At 58.0% G+C, this 17,566-nt stretch overlaps 10 protein-coding genes across 10 annotated transcripts in view; 7 read left to right on the plus strand and 3 right to left on the minus strand.

The window, feature by feature from the left end:
- Positions 1-254: 254 nt before the first annotated feature.
- On the plus strand, positions 255-1,987 carry SPRG_00153 (hypothetical protein; the record flags this gene model as incomplete). The annotated part of the gene is made up of 2 exons (XM_012338261.1): positions 255-1,252; positions 1,276-1,987. 2 exons carry the CDS (start codon positions 255-257, stop codon positions 1,985-1,987), a joined length of 1,710 nt encoding a protein of 569 aa, XP_012193651.1.
- Positions 1,988-3,119: 1,132 nt separating this feature from the next.
- On the plus strand, positions 3,120-4,053 carry SPRG_00154 (hypothetical protein). The gene has a single exon (XM_012338262.1). The coding sequence runs from the start codon at positions 3,149-3,151 to the stop codon at positions 3,962-3,964; it is 816 nt and encodes a 271-aa protein (XP_012193652.1). The 5' UTR covers positions 3,120-3,148; the 3' UTR covers positions 3,965-4,053.
- A 177-nt stretch (positions 4,054-4,230) lies between these two features.
- SPRG_00155 (hypothetical protein) lies at positions 4,231-5,581 on the minus strand. The gene is made up of 6 exons (XM_012338263.1): positions 5,511-5,581; positions 5,299-5,466; positions 5,204-5,251; positions 5,051-5,152; positions 4,763-5,002; positions 4,231-4,714 (listed from the first exon to the last, which is right to left on the minus strand). The coding sequence occupies exons 1-6, from the start codon at positions 5,553-5,555 to the stop codon at positions 4,364-4,366; spliced, it is 954 nt and encodes a 317-aa protein (XP_012193653.1). The 5' UTR covers positions 5,556-5,581; the 3' UTR covers positions 4,231-4,363.
- A 965-nt stretch (positions 5,582-6,546) lies between these two features.
- SPRG_00156 (hypothetical protein) lies at positions 6,547-7,826 on the plus strand. The gene is made up of 3 exons (XM_012338264.1): positions 6,547-6,941; positions 6,990-7,070; positions 7,118-7,826. The coding sequence occupies exons 1-3, from the start codon at positions 6,571-6,573 to the stop codon at positions 7,779-7,781; spliced, it is 1,116 nt and encodes a 371-aa protein (XP_012193654.1). The 5' UTR covers positions 6,547-6,570; the 3' UTR covers positions 7,782-7,826.
- A 337-nt stretch (positions 7,827-8,163) lies between these two features.
- On the minus strand, positions 8,164-10,019 carry SPRG_00157 (hypothetical protein; the record flags this gene model as incomplete). The annotated part of the gene is made up of 7 exons (XM_012338265.1): positions 8,164-8,612; positions 8,671-8,740; positions 8,788-8,847; positions 8,898-9,295; positions 9,347-9,545; positions 9,594-9,801; positions 9,856-10,019. The coding sequence occupies 7 exons, from the start codon at positions 10,017-10,019 to the stop codon at positions 8,164-8,166; spliced, it is 1,548 nt and encodes a 515-aa protein (XP_012193655.1).
- A 29-nt stretch (positions 10,020-10,048) lies between these two features.
- SPRG_00158 (hypothetical protein) lies at positions 10,049-11,273 on the minus strand (the record flags this gene model as incomplete). Its single annotated transcript, XM_012338266.1, has 1 exon — positions 10,049-11,273. A coding segment is annotated over one exon (1,225 nt), but the record flags the coding sequence as incomplete, so codon positions are not given.
- A 605-nt stretch (positions 11,274-11,878) lies between these two features.
- SPRG_00159 (hypothetical protein) lies at positions 11,879-12,155 on the plus strand (the record flags this gene model as incomplete). Its single annotated transcript, XM_012338267.1, has 2 exons — positions 11,879-12,027; positions 12,065-12,155. 2 exons carry the CDS (start codon positions 11,879-11,881, stop codon positions 12,153-12,155), a joined length of 240 nt encoding a protein of 79 aa, XP_012193657.1.
- A 368-nt stretch (positions 12,156-12,523) lies between these two features.
- On the plus strand, positions 12,524-12,838 carry SPRG_00160 (hypothetical protein; the record flags this gene model as incomplete). The annotated part of the gene is made up of 1 exon (XM_012338268.1): positions 12,524-12,838. One exon carries the CDS (start codon positions 12,524-12,526, stop codon positions 12,836-12,838), a length of 315 nt encoding a protein of 104 aa, XP_012193658.1.
- Positions 12,839-15,471: 2,633 nt separating this feature from the next.
- Positions 15,472-16,045, plus strand: SPRG_00161 (hypothetical protein; the record flags this gene model as incomplete). The annotated part of the gene is made up of 2 exons (XM_012338269.1): positions 15,472-15,541; positions 15,597-16,045. The coding sequence occupies 2 exons, from the start codon at positions 15,472-15,474 to the stop codon at positions 16,043-16,045; spliced, it is 519 nt and encodes a 172-aa protein (XP_012193659.1).
- Positions 16,046-17,069: 1,024 nt separating this feature from the next.
- The window catches only part of SPRG_22049 (hypothetical protein), a gene marked incomplete at both ends in the record, with an annotated part of 1,040 nt that continues 543 nt past the window's right edge, over positions 17,070-17,566 (plus strand). The window contains one exon of the mRNA XM_012338738.1: positions 17,070-17,513. Within this exon, the coding sequence (XP_012194128.1) occupies positions 17,070-17,513 (444 nt within the window). The remainder of the gene's footprint in view (positions 17,514-17,566) is intronic.

The raw sequence follows: 17,566 nt of genomic DNA on the forward strand, positions 1-17,566 counted from the left end.
AGTAACTGCGCATCCATGGACTCGAAGCCGCGGTGATGATGATACGTCCTCTAGCGGCGGAGGTGGACGCAACACCGCGGCATCCAGGATGTTCTTTTGCAGTCTCGCACCAGATTTGTGTTTCCGAGCGGCCACCCTGGGTGGCTTTACCCAATGTTGCCGCGACCCAGCTGGCGTCGTTCTGACGTACAACACTGCGCCACTTATTATTTTCTCGGGTGCCAGTCTTCCTTTTGCGCCACACCCCGCAGAGCATGGCCAGCAGCGCCAACAGCAGCACGGCGAGCAAGGCGTCCGACACGACGACCAATAAGGTCTGGCTCTTTGACGAGAAGCAGCTCGATGACTACACCGTCTTCCACGACAGCTCGACGCACTACGACGAGAGCATGCTCGACAAGAGAGGTGACGGCGCGCTCCGTGAAGGTGGTGCCATCCACCTCCTCAGTTCCGAAGCCCTCGGGCTGTTTACGCAGTATGCGGGCATCGGGCTCATCCTCGGGACGCTCCCGGCCTTGGCCTACCCTCTCTACAACGTCTACCTGCAGATGCAAGGGTACCAAGTGGCGTCGTACTCGGCGCTCATGAGTCTGCCATGGAGTCTCAAGATCTTTATGGGCATCATCTCCGACTGCTTTCCCATCAATGGCTACCAGCGCCGGTCGTACATGATGATCGGGTGGATCCTCTGCGCCGCGAGCTGCGGGCTCATGGCGGCCACGTCCTTCCCGGCGCCGTACTATGGCCGCAAAGACCTCGACGGACTCCCGCTCGCCAACATCTCGGCGCAAGACAAGGCCGACTACATCAACGCGAACGCGCCCAACAGCGGCGGCCTCTTCATCTTGCTCTCGACGCTGGCGACCGTGGGCTCGGTCATGGTCGCGGTCTCGTCCGATGCGATGGTCGTGCAGTACGCGCAGCGGGAGCCCATCGCGCAGCGTGGGCGGATTCAGACCACGTGCTACGTGGTCCGCGACTCGTTCCGGCAAATCCCGTCGCTGCTCGTGGGCTTTTGCATGAACTCGTACGAGTACGGCGGGTCGTTCGACTGGTCGATCACGCCGTCGGTCGTCTATGGCATCCTCGTCGTGCCGTCGTTGATTGGGCTCGCGGCCTCGATCTGGTGGATGGTCGAAGTCCGCGTCGAGCGGGTTTCGCTGCGGCACTACTTTCGCGGCTTTTGGCAGCTCGTGCAGCTCCGCGTCATGTACCAATTCTGCGCCTACAACTTTCTCAGCAACGTCTTTTCGTTTTTGACGAGACCGTGAGCAGCCCGATGACGTCCGATTGGGTGCGAGCCGAGTCGCTCAACATGCAGCTCTTCTCGCTCGTCGGTGGTCTCTTTGGCCCGCTCACGATGTGGGCCCTCGGCAAGTACGCGCTGCACTGGGACTGGCGCTCGTCGATCGTTTGGTCGACCATTCTCTGGGTCGCCATGCGCGCGCTCGTCCAGCTCACGTGTGTTTGGGGCGTCAACCGCAACCAGTATGCGTTCCTCACCGGCACGATGCTCATGGACCAGCCAATGAACGTTCCTTTCCTCTTCTCGGCGTACGCCAGCGTCGAGATTGCCGACATTGGCAACGAAGGGCTCATCTACTCGCTCACGTCGTCCGTCTCCAACCTCGGATACCTCTTCGGGCCAGTCTTGTACAAGACGGTCGACTCGTTTTTCGATGTCTCGCGGGACGACCTTCGGCGCGACGACACGACCGTGCGCTGGCAAGCGACGTACTGTTTCCTCATTTCGTACACAGTCAAGCTGGCTGCACTCGTCTTCCTCGTGCTCCTGCCGCGTCAGAAGGGCCACGTGCAGCTGCTCAAGCGCCGCGGCGAGTCGAGTTCGATCGGAGGGGCTGTCACCATCGTGGGCTTCATCCTCGTGCTCATTTACGCCCTCGTGACGAACGCGCTCTCGTTCTTCGCGTCGACGTACTGCCTCCGGATCGCGGGCGGCAATGGCTGCTCGTCGTCCGACGCGTAATTGTCTCGTGTGTGGTCGTCGTGTCTATATATATAAATATAAAGAGCTAGTTTAGAACCAGGTTTGACTTTGGAGCAGCCGCTGTGTTGCATCGCGCGTTCTGCGCCGCCCGTTGCGCCGTGACTAGGGTCTAGGGGAACCAAAGAGCCGTTTCTTCCGTGACGCCACGGATCTGAGTACGTTGATTTCGCTATCTCTGCGGGTTGCGACGTGGCACAAGGTTGTCGACGGAAAATCACGCAGTGCCACCTCTGGCCACTGCACCTCGGGGCAAGACGCATACACCGGCAGGATGATGACGATGATGATGGCGTCCCATCGAGTGACGACCCTTCTTGGTCGTGAGCTCGGAAGAAAAGTCAGTTTCTACCTTTGCGGTGCCACCGTGCGGCGTGGACGCAAGTGATGGTGGGTGGCGGTGAGATCGACACGTCTTCTTTTTCTGCAAGCGTGGCTTCCTCGTCGCTGTATGTCTTGAGATATATAAGCGGCCTCTGTCACCGGGACGACAAGGGCTACCGATACACACGCCATGTATCTGGGACAGAAACCAAGGGCAAGGGGGCACTGTCGCTCGCAAGCACTGTACTAGTACTTCAAACGGTGCTGATGATGACCTTCAGAACGCTCTTGCGCAGAAGCGTAGGTGCACATCTGGCAAGATACCACATTTCCCATCTCGCCGAACCAGCGGCAAGGAAACCTCCTTGCCAATGTAGTGTGGCACACGTCGTGAGTAGCGCTGTGATAACGGTGGCGACGACCTTCCACGGCAAAAGTCGAAGCAGGGCCGGCGACGATCGAATCAACCTCGACTGGCCACACGCCCACATACCCCCACGACGGACAACGCGCTCAAGCTCACGTGGGTCCACAAGCATATTCGATACATGCTTCAAGCCAGGAATCTTCCGGTGTTGAATATGGGCGCATGGTCCAACGTCTAGTCAAGCGTTTGGATGGCGCCAGGTTCTCAGTTTGCATACAAACGGCAAGTGCAATCTGGGCGGAGAGGCTACTACTTCTGGGAGCCTTATTTGCCGGCCCCAAGCTCGAACGGGAAATGGAAAGATCTGAACTCTACCGAAACGGACTCGTCGCGCGATGCATCTCTTACACCTCAGATCTCAACCTGCGCCGTCCTGGACAAGTACCACCACCATGTTCAACCTTCCGACCGCGGCCACGTCGTTCCGGCACCTCATTGGCACCGCATGCAGCAGCCCGACGGCCTCGATGACGTCGGAAGACGATGTGCCCCGCACGTACCCGCGCTCCGACTTGACGTCGCTCCTCACCAAGATGTCGCCGCCGCCGCAGGCCGCGTCGCCCGAGATGAAGTGCCAGTACAAGACGGGCACATGCACCAACATGCGCACGACCAAGAAGAACGGCAAGCTTCTCATGCTCTGCGAGCTCCACCGGCGCAAGCAAAACGAGATCAAGAAGCGTAGCGACCGCAAGCAGAGCGCCATGCGCATGACGCGCCGCCTCGAGGCCAAGATCAAGTCGTCGTCGTCGGCGTCGTCGTCGTCGTCCCACGACGACTACTCGAGCGACGAGAGCGCGCTCCGGCGCAAGTTCAAGCGCAGCGCGCTCGATGTCACGACGTCCATGGAGGCGTACCCGGTCAAGAAGCTCAGCTCGTGGGACCACCAGCACCACCACCATCATCAGCAGCCGCACCACCACCACAGTCTGCACCATGACGGCGCACTGCCGCACCTCTCAGCCCTCACGCTCCCGCGCGTGAATGTTTGGCGGACAAAAGATGGCATCGCGACCGGCTCGACAAACAGCTCGTCGGCGCCCACCACGATGCAGTACTCGAACGAGTTTACGAGCCTCCTCTCGCACTCGAGCTTCTTCGCGCCCGAGTGGAGCCCGCGCGCGCCGCTGCCGAGCCTCACGCCGACCAACAACGGACCCGTACGCGGCCACGACCTCGCGATGCTCGAGTTCTTCCTCGACGACTAGCGCACCACCTCTCCGTTGTGTCGTCGGTTCCTTCGCCCTCTTTACGCTTCTCTCTCATTACTGTTAACTTAAATACGCTGCACGTCCTCATGACACTTGGTTGCGACTCGTCTCTCGCGAAGCGTCCGTCACAAGTTGGTCAAAGTTGTCTGACATCGCAAGACGACGAGAACCTGAGGACGCGCCGAGACTCAGACCGCCCCGTGGACGCTCGGTCCTTGCGTGTCGCACGTCCCGGGACAGGCGGGCAGAGATTGCATTGTACATCGATCGACAGCGGCTGGCTACTGCTGCTTCCGCGAGTCTCCGCCACATCTCAGGCCCGCGACGTGCTAGGACACACTTAAGGCGTCGTCGCATGTACGTTTGTGGACATTAAATACAAACACAGCCCGCGCTTCACTCGTAGTCGGACTCTTCGTTGGGCATGTTGAAGCGTCGCCGCTTGGCCGCGGGCTCGGGCGAGAAGGACGTGCTGTGGGCGCTGTGGGCCTTCATGATGATGATCGCGAGCGATGGGCACTGCTGGATTTCGTGGCAAAAGGCGTCTTCGTCGACAACGTCTTGCATGTTTTCGACAATGTGCTTGACGCACGAGTCCTTGAGGAACTGCGCGTTGTAGCGCTCGGCGGCGCTGAGGAGCTTGGCGCAGTGGTCGTTCGAGATGAGTTCGACGGCCGCGGCTTCACAGAGTTCCTTCATCGTGCGCAAGAGGTACTGTTCGGCGAGTGCGAGAAGGTCAATGAGTTGCTGTATCGCATGGCGTGAGACGACAGACCATGGAACATGTCGTCGTACCGTCGCGGTGAGCATGGCTAGGTCGGCGATCCGGTTCGTGTAGATGAATTCGAGGAGCCGGCGGACCATGTCCGGGCAATCGTCTCGCAAGACCACAACGCCGTTTTCGCTTTCCCGCATCGAGTCTGATCTAAGCATCGCGTTAAAGACTTCGCAGCGCGTCGTCAAAATGAGCTTGTGGCCGCGCAGCTCCTTGGCGTCCGCCCCAACCCGCAACACCACATCGCTATTGTCGCCACTCTGCACGCCTCACTATAAATCCCATGGATACAGGCAGCCAAAGCGTACCTCGAGGAGGCGACGCATCGACGTAAAGTACTCTTCGTCCGACAGGCGAGGTGGTGGTACGATGGCCAGCGGGCGGCGGTGGCGAACGTGTATCACGTCGTTCTGCACACGGTCGGCGTTGTTAGTCCAGGCATGCATAGCTGTGGTCTGTACCTTTTGCAGGTGCACCGACTCGGGCGAATCTTCGAGGCTGAGGAGGTTCTAAACAGGCAGGCGTCGGCGCCATGCGTCCCATGCAGGAAGGCTACCATAAAGCAAAAGTCCAGCGACTCCCGGGGCAGGCCATGGTGCTTGCTGTAGTGGCGGAAGAGCGACGAGAAGCGCTGGGTCTTCTGCATCAAGCACGAGTACATGTTGTTGGCCGGGACGCGGACCACGGAGCGCTCCGTGCCCGAGAGAACCAGGTCTTCCACGGCCTAGCGCTGCATGTCCATCCAGGTCCATGGAGCCATGCATCTACCTTGACCGTGAACTCTACATTGTCCCCTCGCACGTTGCGGTTCATAGCTCGGGTATCTGCCAGGCGTCGCGTTCGGAAATGGCCCGATGCGACCGAAATGGACCAATCCGCGGCCGGCAAGTATGCATTCTGGGAGGTTTGAATAAAAATACACGGATTCGAAGCTCCGCGCTGGAAACAAACTTGGCATTTGTATGAGCTGGGTGCTACAATAAAATTAACAGCGGCGCTGGCGCTACGCAACAGACATCTTGTGAAACATGATATTCTTACCGAGCGTAGATTGGAGGATAATCGGTGGCGTTTCAACCAATCATAGCGCGACAATGTTGACGCGCGATGTCGCTTGAACGCAAATAGTGTGCATTCATCGATTTTGGAAGATTGACAAGAGTCTCGTCGAAAAGGGTCGTCTGCCTGTGGCGATCCACACGGCGAGAAGCGCACCGTTTTGCATGGCATCGGTCCCGTGGATTTCACAACGCTCGTCGTCCATTTTGAAACGGCGAGGTGGAGTAGAGACATCATGGGTCCGTTCGTTCTTGGCCGCACTCAATGCCGCACCACAGCCTCTGCGTCGAAAAGACATTTGGTTTGTTGAAATTGAAAATCTCGATACCTCGATATCACGTTCTGACGTTGCATGTGTATGAAGCGTGATGTCAATGCATATATTTTGACATGGCCAACACTCCTCCCGCAGTGTCGCTTCAACGGTGGCTGATCTGGCCATGTCAATCCCGTCTGACGATGACGTCACAACGACGTCTTTGCTAGCCACTGCTTGCGAGCGTCTTGTGCAGTGGCCGACTTGACAAGCCAGCGAGATTGCTCGTAGACGCCTTGCTGTAGCATACTCGTATGCCACACCTCTTGTCGTCGTATCGATTGAATCTCCGGCGATTGCTGTCGCTTTCGCACGGAATTAGTCTTACCAATTCGAACACCAGTCTGCTCGCCTTGATTGGTCAAAAAGAAGAAGCCTGTAGCACATACCGCACGTTGATTGGCTCATTTCAAGCGTGCTTAGCGGGATGGGTCATTGCCCATTTTCGCTACCATGGCCGACGCCAAGACCGGCCCCAAGGCCATCTTCCCGGGCCCGCAGTACGAGGCCGCGCCAACGCTGCCGGGCAAGGTCGCCGGCGCCATGTACGTCGTGATCATCATCCTCATGACGCTCGGCTTTGGCTTCTACATCGTCGTGCCTACGCTGCTGCTGCTATCGTGGACGTGCCCGACGGTCGCCGAGCACATCTACCGCGTCGTGCTGGGACTCTTCTGCGCCACAGTCTCGGGCATCCTCGAGCACCTCGGTGGCATGGAAGTCGTCGTTACCGGCGAAGACGGCGAGACGTTTGCGTTCAACGACAGCGATCGTATTTTGCTCATCTCCAACCACCGCACGGAAATCGACTGGCTCCTCCACTGGTGCGACCTCGCTTCGCTCATAGCACCTCACGACTACTGCTGCATTAGGAACTTTGCCATGAAGATTGGCCGCCACGATCGCATCATGACCATGCTCAAAGCCGGCCTGAAGAACGTCCCGCTTATCGGGTACATACGGCCATGTCGGCTCTGGCCTGTCTCCAACGCAAGCCTAGGTGGGCACTTAACATTCTCAAGTTCCCATTCGTTCAGCGCAACTGGGCCGAAGACCAGGACAGCCTTGGTCGCATCATCGACTCGTACCACGCACGGCCGTGGGGCACGTGGCTGGCCATGTTCCCCGAAGGCACGGCGCTGTACGCCAAGACGTTTGCCGAGTCACAGGCGTTTGCCACATCCAAGGGGCGCACGCCGTTCAACTACGTTCTCGAGCCGCGCCTCAAGGGCTTTGCGCTGTGTATTGACAAGTTCCGCCCGACCTATGTCCTCGACATGACGATGGCGTACCCGGAGCTCCGGTCGGGTGTTCGCCCGTCGCCACTGCGCATGCTCTTTGGCCAGTTTCCGTCGGCCGTGCATTTCCACGTGCGCCGGTTCACGCTCGACGACGTCATGGCGGCCGAGTCGACCGACACGTGGTTGTACGAGCGCTTTGCGGCCAAGGAAGAGCTTCTCAGTCAGTTTTACGCCAAGCACGACGGGACGTTTGACAAGCCGGTCGCGACGTGCCTTCCGTCGTCGCGCCCGCTCTTCTTCAAGTCGCTGATGGTCGTGCTCGCGGTCATTGCGGGTCTCCTCCACGCGCTGTGGTTCTGGAACTACAGCGTCACGTGGCTCGTGCTCATGACCACGATCGTGTACATCAACAAGTTCTTTTAGAGAGCTGCATTAGAGAAATAATAGAGTCATGCGATTGACGACAGTCGAGTGCCTCATGCCGTCGATGCCATCGCGATCGAAAAGTGATGTACTATGTACAGTAGTCGTGGAGCTGGGATACGGTCAGTTCGTGCTCTTGGGGCCACCCACCCACGGGTCCACCAAGCACCAAGCGCTTGTTGTCGCGGTACATCGCAGCAGGCATCCATGACGTCGCACGTATACCCCTTTTACAGTGCGCACCCCACGCAACAACCCTTCTTTGACTGCCTTCTTCTAGAGTCGCCAATGAGTTCTTAGTCGAGTTGTGCGACGCGTCGTCGACAATATTCTCCATAAAACAGACGTGGCGCTTGTATGCACATGTATTGCAAGAGTCCAATTAGACGCGCGGGATCCACGACATGTCGCTTGTCTTGAGCTTTTCGTAGACGTACGATTCGATGCCGTTGCGCTCCTTGTCGTCCTTGCCGAGAACGTACTGGATGTAGAAAAAGTAGTGGTAAAGGTTGTGCTCGGTCTCTGTGTGGCGGCCAAAGTTGTTGAGGAGGCCCTTCTCCATGCCCGCGACTTCGATCGCGTTGCGCGACCGGTTGCACACGAGGCAGCGGTCGCGCTTCATGGCGGCCTTTTGCTCGGACGCTTCGCGCACGGACGTGAAGGCGTCGATGATGATACCTTGGATCATGTTGAGGAAGAGCGTGATGACAATGACGTAGAAGGCCATGTCGTAGACCATGCGCTGAAAGTAGAGCTTGGGCTGGGCGTAATCGAGGTTGTGGCCGAGCGACGACGACATGTAGTCGCCAATGCCGCCGCCCGCCAGCAACCCTAATCATCGATTATGCGAAATAAGACAATGCATGTCGATGGCATTGTGTGTGCGTACCGTAGCGAATGTACGACGCGTAGCACTCGAGCAAGGTCGAGCAGAGCGACCCGTCGTCGTCGCTCGTCATCTCGGCTTGGAGAAAGAAAAGCCGATGAGCGAGAAGATGTAGATGACGATCGCGCCAAAAATGGCCGTGACCCCGAGCTTGCCAAAGTTGCTGCGCATCGCTTGCGCCTGATGCATAGTTGTATCAGCCATTGTTGAGGTATCGCAGCAGTCCTTACGATGAAGCGCAGCTTTTCATTGGTCGCGAGAATGTCGACGAGCGGGAAGCCAAAGAAGACGAGGCCCCACGGACCGGTCGAGACGAGCGAGGCCATCCACGGCATCGAGAGACCGACGCCGAGGAGGAAGCAAAGCGCGTAAGTGCCCATGAGCAGCACCGTGTCTGTAAACGCCGTGTCAAAGAGCACGTTGTAGATGAACGTGAGCATGCTCGTGACTGTCGACGTGACGTCGCTTGCGTCTGCGTTGACAACAAACCGAATTTGGCCCGACACGACACGGAGCGCGGCAAGGAGGCTGTAGACGAGCCACATGAGCGCCGCCAAAATGCAGCTCTGGATGACGCCCGTGTCCATCTTGAGGTAGAAGACGACGAGGAAGAGTGCGAGGAAGAGCTCTACATACATGTCTCCTCTTTGAGCACACGCGGTTCGAGAGATTGGCATACCAAAGTAAAAGAGCGGACGGGCGAACGCGTCGAGCATCGTTTGGCGGATCGTCGCGCCCGGCAAAAGCGTGAGCTTGGTCAACGACGACACTTGCTGCTTGGCGTAGTTGAAGCAAAAGGCCGAGAAGGCGTAGTAGAGCCACAGCGTGGTCGCCATAAGCAGCAGCACAAAGCCAAGCATCGAGATAAAGTACGGCGCCTACGTCACGCGTCAACATCGTCGGTACAAATTCGAACGTAGTAGTACGAGCTTGGCATCGTCCTTGGGCACAACGCTCGTGGGAAGGCCGACGGCCGGCATGTCGTTGAGGTCGACGCTCAAAAGCATCACAAAGTTGATGTAAAAGCACACGCGTAGCATATTGGCGCGGAGCCACGGCGCCCACTTGCTCATGGTCGAGTAAAACTGGTTCTTGCTAAGGTACTTCATCACGTTGAGCTCGTCGACCACGTCCCTACACGATCCAAATGGGTTCGAAATTTCTAAAAATAGAATATCGAGCACATACGTGGCAGCCTCCGAGACAAGCACGTTGAGCGCTTGCTCCGTGCCAATGTCCATGGCGTCCAAGAGCCGGGTACGGAGCTCGTCATTGAAAAGCTTGGCGACCTTGGGCTGGAGAAAGTACACGGTGTACGTCGACCCACCGCGCGTCACCTCAACCGACACCATTTGCGCTTCAAAGTACGAGAGCGCCTCCTTCACGGTCGCGTTGGCTTGAAGTCGCGCCACTTGGATGCAAACTCGAGCCACGCAGTGTCGGGCGCAATCGCTTCGTCGAGGTGCAGCATGTTCTTGACGATGCGCAAGAGGTTGATCGCGCCCTTGTACTCGGGCATCGCGCGCATGAGTGCATCGGGCGAGATCCGCGCAAAGTGGGCCATCTCGAGGAGCTTCAAGGGTGAAAAAAAGTGGTGCCGCTTGGCGCCGAGCTTCTCGTTGATGGCGCGGAAGCTGCTCGTAAAGTGCGTCATGACCTTCTGGATTGGAAAGACGTCGACGAGCGCCTTGTGAACCCGGGCGTCCGACCGGCCTTCGAGCAGCGCGAGCAGCAAATCGCTCGCGTGGTGCTGCAGCGTGATCTGGAGCTTCGTCGGCACCGCGTCGTCAAACGCCTCGGGCGCCTTGCGGGACGAGAGAACAATGCCGGCCGCGATCGCGACGGCGCGCGTCGTGAGAAGCTGGTCTTGGTTCTGCGCGCAAGGACCTTGGCACGCCTCGCTGAGAAACATGAGCACATCGCAGAGCATGTGGACGTTCTCGAGGTTGAGCACGCGCGGCTCGGATGTGAGCGCCGCCAGCAGATCGCAGGCGCGGAGGAGGCACGACGATGTCCCGTCGATATGCATGAGGCTTTGCCACTGCGCGTGGTGGTTCTCGCAGAGCTGCTGCAGCACGCTCAAAATGAGCGGCGACTTGGCCACGAGATGGGACGAGAGAAAGGTGAGGAACGGACCTGGCGCGTCGCTGATCGCAAAGTACAAGGCGCTCTGGACAAACCCAAAGCCACCCGCGACAAACTCGTACAGGAGTCGCAGTGTCGCGTCGTGGTGCGCGGGCTCGGCGACGAGGATCGCGACGAGGTCGGCGACCTCGGCCTTGACCGCGTCGTCGTGGGACTCACGCCACGCTTCCTTCGCATACATGGTCAGCTTGGTGTTGCGCTCTTGCGTGTAAGACACGCGCCAGTGCTTGATGGGCTTGGACCCGCCGAGCGATTCGACTTGAAGGCGCGGCGCCGCGAGCACGCGCGTGAGCTCGTCGATCGCTTCAGCTGCGTGCGGCACGTCGGCCTTGATGCGCTGGACGAGCGCGGCGAGGGCGCTGGGCGGCGGGAGGTGGAAGAGGCCGCCGGACACGGGCGTGCTGCCGGCGATCGGAGTGTAGTCTCGGCGGTCGATCATCTCGACGTTAGACGATGCCATGGCCAAAGGGAAAGTGAGCCAAGGCAGCTGGTGCGCCAAGATGATATGCCACCGAGCCCATCCAACGCAATTTTTTGCATGTTGTACTCGATGTTTGTATTGGGATTAAAATCTGTCAATAAAAAGACCGACGTCGACCCTCCGGATACTAGAAAAGGGCGCCACGGAATTCGCTTGGATAAGACCGCAGCTGCGTCGCGAACGTGGCATTATTTTAATTCCATACAACATACGAGGTAACAATACGAGTCGAATATAAACAAGAACATGCGATCCCGCCATCTGACGCCCGATTATCCGGATGCATGTCAAAAGTCGCGCCTAGTGCGAGGTTGGCGTGACCGCTGGCGAACAAAACTGCAAAGTCCGCAGATCGCGTTGATAGCGAGTCAACTCCAGTCATTTAGTTCATGTCTATTCTAGTCGTCTCCAGCTGTACGATCGACGGCAATGCCATGCCAATTGCCGTTCGCGCCGTCCATGCGGTGGCGGCTGTTCTCTTGCTGCGATACAGCGCGCGCCAATCAGAGCCTTGGATCCACCGAGATGCCCAATCACAAAAGGCCGCAAACCACATCAAGAACGCGCGCAGCTAGGCCCTTCGCCATGTCGTTCAACAGCGGCAGTCATCCGCCGACGCTCCTGGCGCTCTCGTCGTCGTCGTCGACGCGGGCATTGTACGGCACGCACCCGAAATCGGTCGACGAAGCGGCGCCCGAGGACTCCATCCAAACGCCCGTCGGCCGCGCCGTCAGGTCACACGGCGCACCTCTGGGACGTTGGCAGCAGCAGGTCGGCGTCACCAGGCATCTGGGCCATCAACTATCTGCTCCTGGAGTTCGACACGCTCATTCGGCTCCTGCGCGAGAAGCGCACCACGTAAGTGCGATCGAGAACTAATCGACTGCGCCGGTCTCGTTCTGGGGCCGGCCGTTCCAAGCAGAGTTAGAGCACAAGGCGCGCTTTCCTGTACGCGCTCAATAAGTGACGGGATGTGCAGCGCAAGGCCGTCAAGCTTGGCGTCGCGGACCCCATCGTGAGCTTCCTCCCGCCGGTCGAGAGCTCGTCCTCATGACACTTCTCTGGGCGTTCCACTGGGTCCAAACACGTTCTGCTTTAGCCAAGCACCACACTACACTCGCCAAGCTCCAGCTGAGTCCGTCCCACGTCATTGGGGACCATGTTTGGTCATGTCGTGTTCCTGCTGCGTACAAGCTCTCGCGATACACTCTTGTATCGTCTCATTGTTGTATGGCGTTCGAGCTCTTAATATTGACGTTTTCGATCATCGTCTTCTTGTACTCAACGGACGATCGCGCGACCCAAGTGCTCGGATCCGGCGCATATCTTGAGGCCGCGACGTCTTTCTTTGCTGCGCTGCGAAAGGCGATGGAGACGCATCGCACGCTCGTGGCCGACACCGACACAGACCGCAAGATGCGTGTCCTGGCTTCCAGCGTCATGTGTTGGCAATGCGTTCTGTACGACGCGTTTTTCGCGGGCGCTGTGCTGCTCATTTGCGCGTACACGCTCTGTGCGGTGCTAGCGCTGCAGCCGTTCGCGTAAACCTATCTCCTTTACGGCTTTCCATTCCCCGACATTCTCGAAAACAACTCCCGCCTCAGCTTTATCGTAAGCTCCTACGACTAAAGGAGTTAATATGGCTCGATGTACGTAAAATGGGGATCTGAAATTTTACGTACACAGGATACAAAAAGAGAGGTAAAAGAAGATGGAGGTTATCCGGTGCAATAAAAACGCGGTGGTGCGGCCCAGTTCGCGGCCTGTGATACCAGCGATGCATTTTCACCAATCATATACATGAATCATCGAAAAGCTGTGGATTTTGTGCATTTCGACCAGTAGTGGCGTTAAGGTCTATAAGAAAGGAGTTGATTGGCTAAAACTAGTGATGGCGTCAAGTGCGCGCGACAGAGCATGCAACAGATGGCGCGATAGAGCCCCTGGCCAGAAGCCAATCGTAGCTGCGATGCGCGTCGCGACCAAGCGATCACATAGCGACGGGCCACGCGTCGACAAGAGCAATATCAAAAAGGTGTGGCGCGTGCTTCAACCCTAAGCAGCGCAAGTCGTACTGCAATTCGGCGCTCAGGTACCAGTACGTCTGACGGCGCATAGGATGCGAGCTTGTCCGTGACCATCGACATGTGTACGCTTGCCGCCGCCACCATTATTGCATCCTTGACTGGACAAGGCGAAGACCTTCGCAATGTACCTCAAGGTGTTCACGTCGCGGGACCAGACGCTCCACGGGCGCAAGACCAAGGTCCCAACGCCGTGGAGGCTGCAGAGCCTCGCTCATCCTCACGTGCATCTCCAAGCCAACTGCCTTTCGCACCCGATAAGCACCGGTAAGTACGAACAGCTCGCTTTGCATATTATCATCTATGGACAGCATCTCGGCGACGTAGCGCTCTACGACCGCTGCGACAGCGCCCCGCTGAGCGAGATCGTTGCCCGCCAGCGCTAGTGCCTGCTGGGCCACGTGCTGCGCATGAGTGAAGACGTCCCTGCCAACATTGCCACCGCCCGCTTCTTTGCCGAGCCCGAGGCGCCCCATTTTAGGCCGCACCAAGATCACGTTGTTGATCGTCCTGCACCGCGACCTCCAGTCGTTGACGCTGCCTCAGTCGCTGGCGTCTCTCAAGGACCTCGACAAACTGCGTAGCTTTGCCGCCGACGGCAAAGCCTGAAAGGCCTTCACGCAGCGTGTCGTCATGGGCTTTCCCCGCGGCCGCAAGCGCCCCCGGGCGACTACAGAAGAGCAAGACGAGCCCCCGCGCCGCTACCTGCGCAGCCACGGCCCAGCGAGCGAATGAAGAAGAAGTGAAGTGCTACTCTCTACGTACCGGTATGCGAACTCTTTGTAACAACGAAGATAACGCGAAACACCTTCATATATATGGACAGCATCAATGCAGTAGAGGACGCGTATGCCGCGCCCGTCGACTGTCCATTTCTACAACATGAATGGAAAAACGTCAGTACGAGGGCTGCGTCACGAACGCGCGCGTCGGCAACTTTTGCTCCCGCCACGACGCCAGCAACACGAAGAAGCAGTACATCGAGGAAGGCTGTACCAAGATGGCGCACGCCAAGCAAAAGTGCGTCCGCCACGGCGGCGGCTGCAAGTGCCGCGTCGAAAGCAGCAGCAAGGTGCACGCGTGCACGGGCGGCTACTGCTGCCGTCACACCAAGCAGGTCGAGTCGAGCACGAAGAAGGAGCGGTCGCAGATCCCGCTGCCCGTGCTTTATGGCGTCCTTCCGCCGCTTGGCCAATTGCTCGCGGCCGCGTCCAGCTCGATGGTCCAGCACGACTACGACCGCCCGTACTTGCCGCCGTCGGCGCCGCTGCCGTCGCTGAACTCGTTCTTGCCGCTCCTCCGGTGCTTGGCCGCTCTCGCCGAAGCAAGCGCGCCCGCGCCCCGTCTCGGAGTCAAGCCGGAAAGTGCCACGAGCAGCAACACTAATGCGACCCGTAGCGAGTATGAAGCTGCTTTAGGCACGGACTACGACCAAGCGCTCGTTGAAGTAGCGCCCATGCAGAGCGCTTGTGTGGGTGTCTATGCGACCACCAGCCTCATGAGCTTTATCGTGCCCTCTCTGCAACCACCCAAATCGTGCTCACCGCACGAACGACGCCAAGGAATGCACAAGTTCTACAAGGCCAACCATTTCAAGAACGGGCACAATAGAACGGTATTTGAGAAAGCGATCCTCGAATGCAGTCGTATTTGAGAAAGCGATCCTCGAATGCAGTCGTCTACTAGCTATACCCCATGAATAATTCAGTATGCTATCGCTCACTTTCGTTTGAAATGACCTACGTGCTGTCATGGTGCCGCGGGCCGCCTTTGTGACGTGGCACCACACCAACCCTGATGAGCTCGCGCTCCGGGCCTCGACGGCGCATTTCTATGTGCCCCAGCGTCCTTCAAAAGTGCATCCTGGCCTCATATTAATTATTAGGGGTGGTCTCCTGGGGCCTCTAAAAATCGATCAATCGCGGCTTATGAGCTCAGTCGCCCATACGAAATGCATCAAGCCGTTAATATTGATATGGACTGTAGGCCACCGCCATGCGCAGCAACCTTGGCAAACTCAGTGTCACAAGCAGTTTTCGCGCGATCGTCATCTACTTTTTCTCGCCCATTGGCTTCTTCCTTCTTCAAGACGAAATGACGATCGATGACCAAGTCGCGCATTGCTCGACCGGGCTCGAGTGCTCCACGACGACAATTCGCTACGGTGCGCTCTGGGCGTGCCACGTCATATCTAAAAGATGTAACCGCCGTACTTGTAGGTCTGCTCTCCGGCGGAGGGCTTGACGACTACATCTCGTCGTCGCTCGGCCACAACCTCGATTACGCCCAGCCCAAGCTCTACTTTCAGCGCATGGTCTACGACATGGCCTTCTACGTCATCGTCATCACGCTCTTCCTCAACATGATCCAAGGTATCATCATCGACGCCTTTACGTCCGTGCGCGAAGCGTCCGAGCAAAAGGCCGCCATGAAGCGCGACCGCTGCCTCGTGTGCAACCGGTCGCGCAACGCGATCGAAGTCGCGGGCATGGAGAAGGGCCTCCTCAACAACTTTGGCCGCCACACAGAGACCGAGCACAACCTTTACCACTACTTTTTCTACATCCAGTACGTTCTCGGCAAGGACGACAAGGAGCGCAACGGCATCGAATCGTACGTCTACGAAAAGCTCAAGACAAGCGACATGTCGTGGATCCCGCGCGTCTAATTCGCCAAACAAGCTTGTTTTGATATTTGCGCAACAACTGAACTTTGGAGCTCGCGAGTTACTGGAGGGGCTAGTCGACATATTTTTGTCTATTCGTAGCGGCTCACTCGTGTAGTACAAGCAGGTTGACCGCTGCGTAGAACCGGTTTTGAGTCTCGGGGGAATCCTCCCGTGGTCCCATTGCCACGCTCGTCTTCTTGTTGAAGCATTGCGTACACGCGCTCTTCGACGCGCGCGGGCCTCGGGCTAGACATCACGAAAGCGGGTTCGAGGAGCTGTAGAGGGCACGGCTACTGTATAGTCGAACCATCCCATCCGCCCGCTTTTTCAGAGCAGAGGACTAAATCAGTCGTGGAGACTTGTGGTATCGGTTACGGATCTTTCTTATCTGGCTGCGACGGATCAGACGCTACAGTATTCATTGAACTGTAGTTGGTACACCGGTGTATGTGGTAATGCGCAAATGGGTTCTGGGAGCACAAAGGCAATACCGATTTACAACGTTCGGCAAGCAGCAGCTTACCGTTCCTCATAACCCACTTGAGGTCCCTCATTCGCACGGCGGTTTACCCTTCTTGCGATCAGAAGGCACGGTGTGTCGTGTCAACCCGTCATGCTCCCACACTGCTGCGTCGGCCCCACTCTGCTAACGCCTCGCGTTGCTTTCCAAACGTCACTCGCGATGACGCTCAACGACAGGTTGTCCACATTGCATTGATATCTGCGCTTGGATCACGACCGAACATTTTGTGCGGTTTAAAATCTCAAAGTCCGCGGCCCTTTCCCCACTCAGAGGCGCGCGTGGCCAAGATCGCCATGACACGGACAATCCCTGGCTTTTGATTCGCTCTTCAACGCGTATGTCCCACGTTCCCACGACTTCCGGGCGATACCGCATGTTGCAACAGGTGGTATACGCCACGGCCGCGACCACCACCGCCCATGACCGCCGCCTGTCTACACACCGTACACGGCTCTTGCTATTTCGTCACCGTTCTCGCCATCGCTCATTTTCCCATCGGCCATGTCCACCACAGAGACTCCTTCGCTGACGCAAGCGCCGCTCTCGTCCATCCGCGGCCCCGTGGCATGGGTCCAGCGCAACGGCGTCGCGATTGGCGTCGCCGTCATTGCGGTCGTCGGCTTTGGTCTCGGCTTTGGTCTCGACGCCAACGACAACGTGCCCGCGCCGTACAACCGCATCTCGTCCATCATCGGCTGGACCTACTTTGCGTGCTGGAGCGTGAGCTTTTGGCCGCAGATCTTCCTCAACTGGCGCCTCAAGAACGTCGAAGGTCTCTCGATCGACTTTATCGCGTACAACATTGTCGGCTTCTCGTGCTACACGGTGTACAACTCGTCGTTCTTCTGGAGCGAGTCGGTCCAGGAAGAGTACAAGGCGCTCCACAACGGGTCGCCCAACTCGGTGCAGGTCAACGACGTCTTCTTTGGCATCCACGCCGTCGCGGTGACCGCGCTCACCTACTACCAGACGACCATCTACCCCCGTGGCGAGCGCAA

This window comes from Saprolegnia parasitica, assembly GCF_000151545.1.
Source record: "Saprolegnia parasitica CBS 223.65 unplaced genomic scaffold supercont2.1, whole genome shotgun sequence".
Taxonomy (NCBI): Eukaryota; Oomycota; class Saprolegniomycetes; order Saprolegniales; family Saprolegniaceae; genus Saprolegnia; species Saprolegnia parasitica.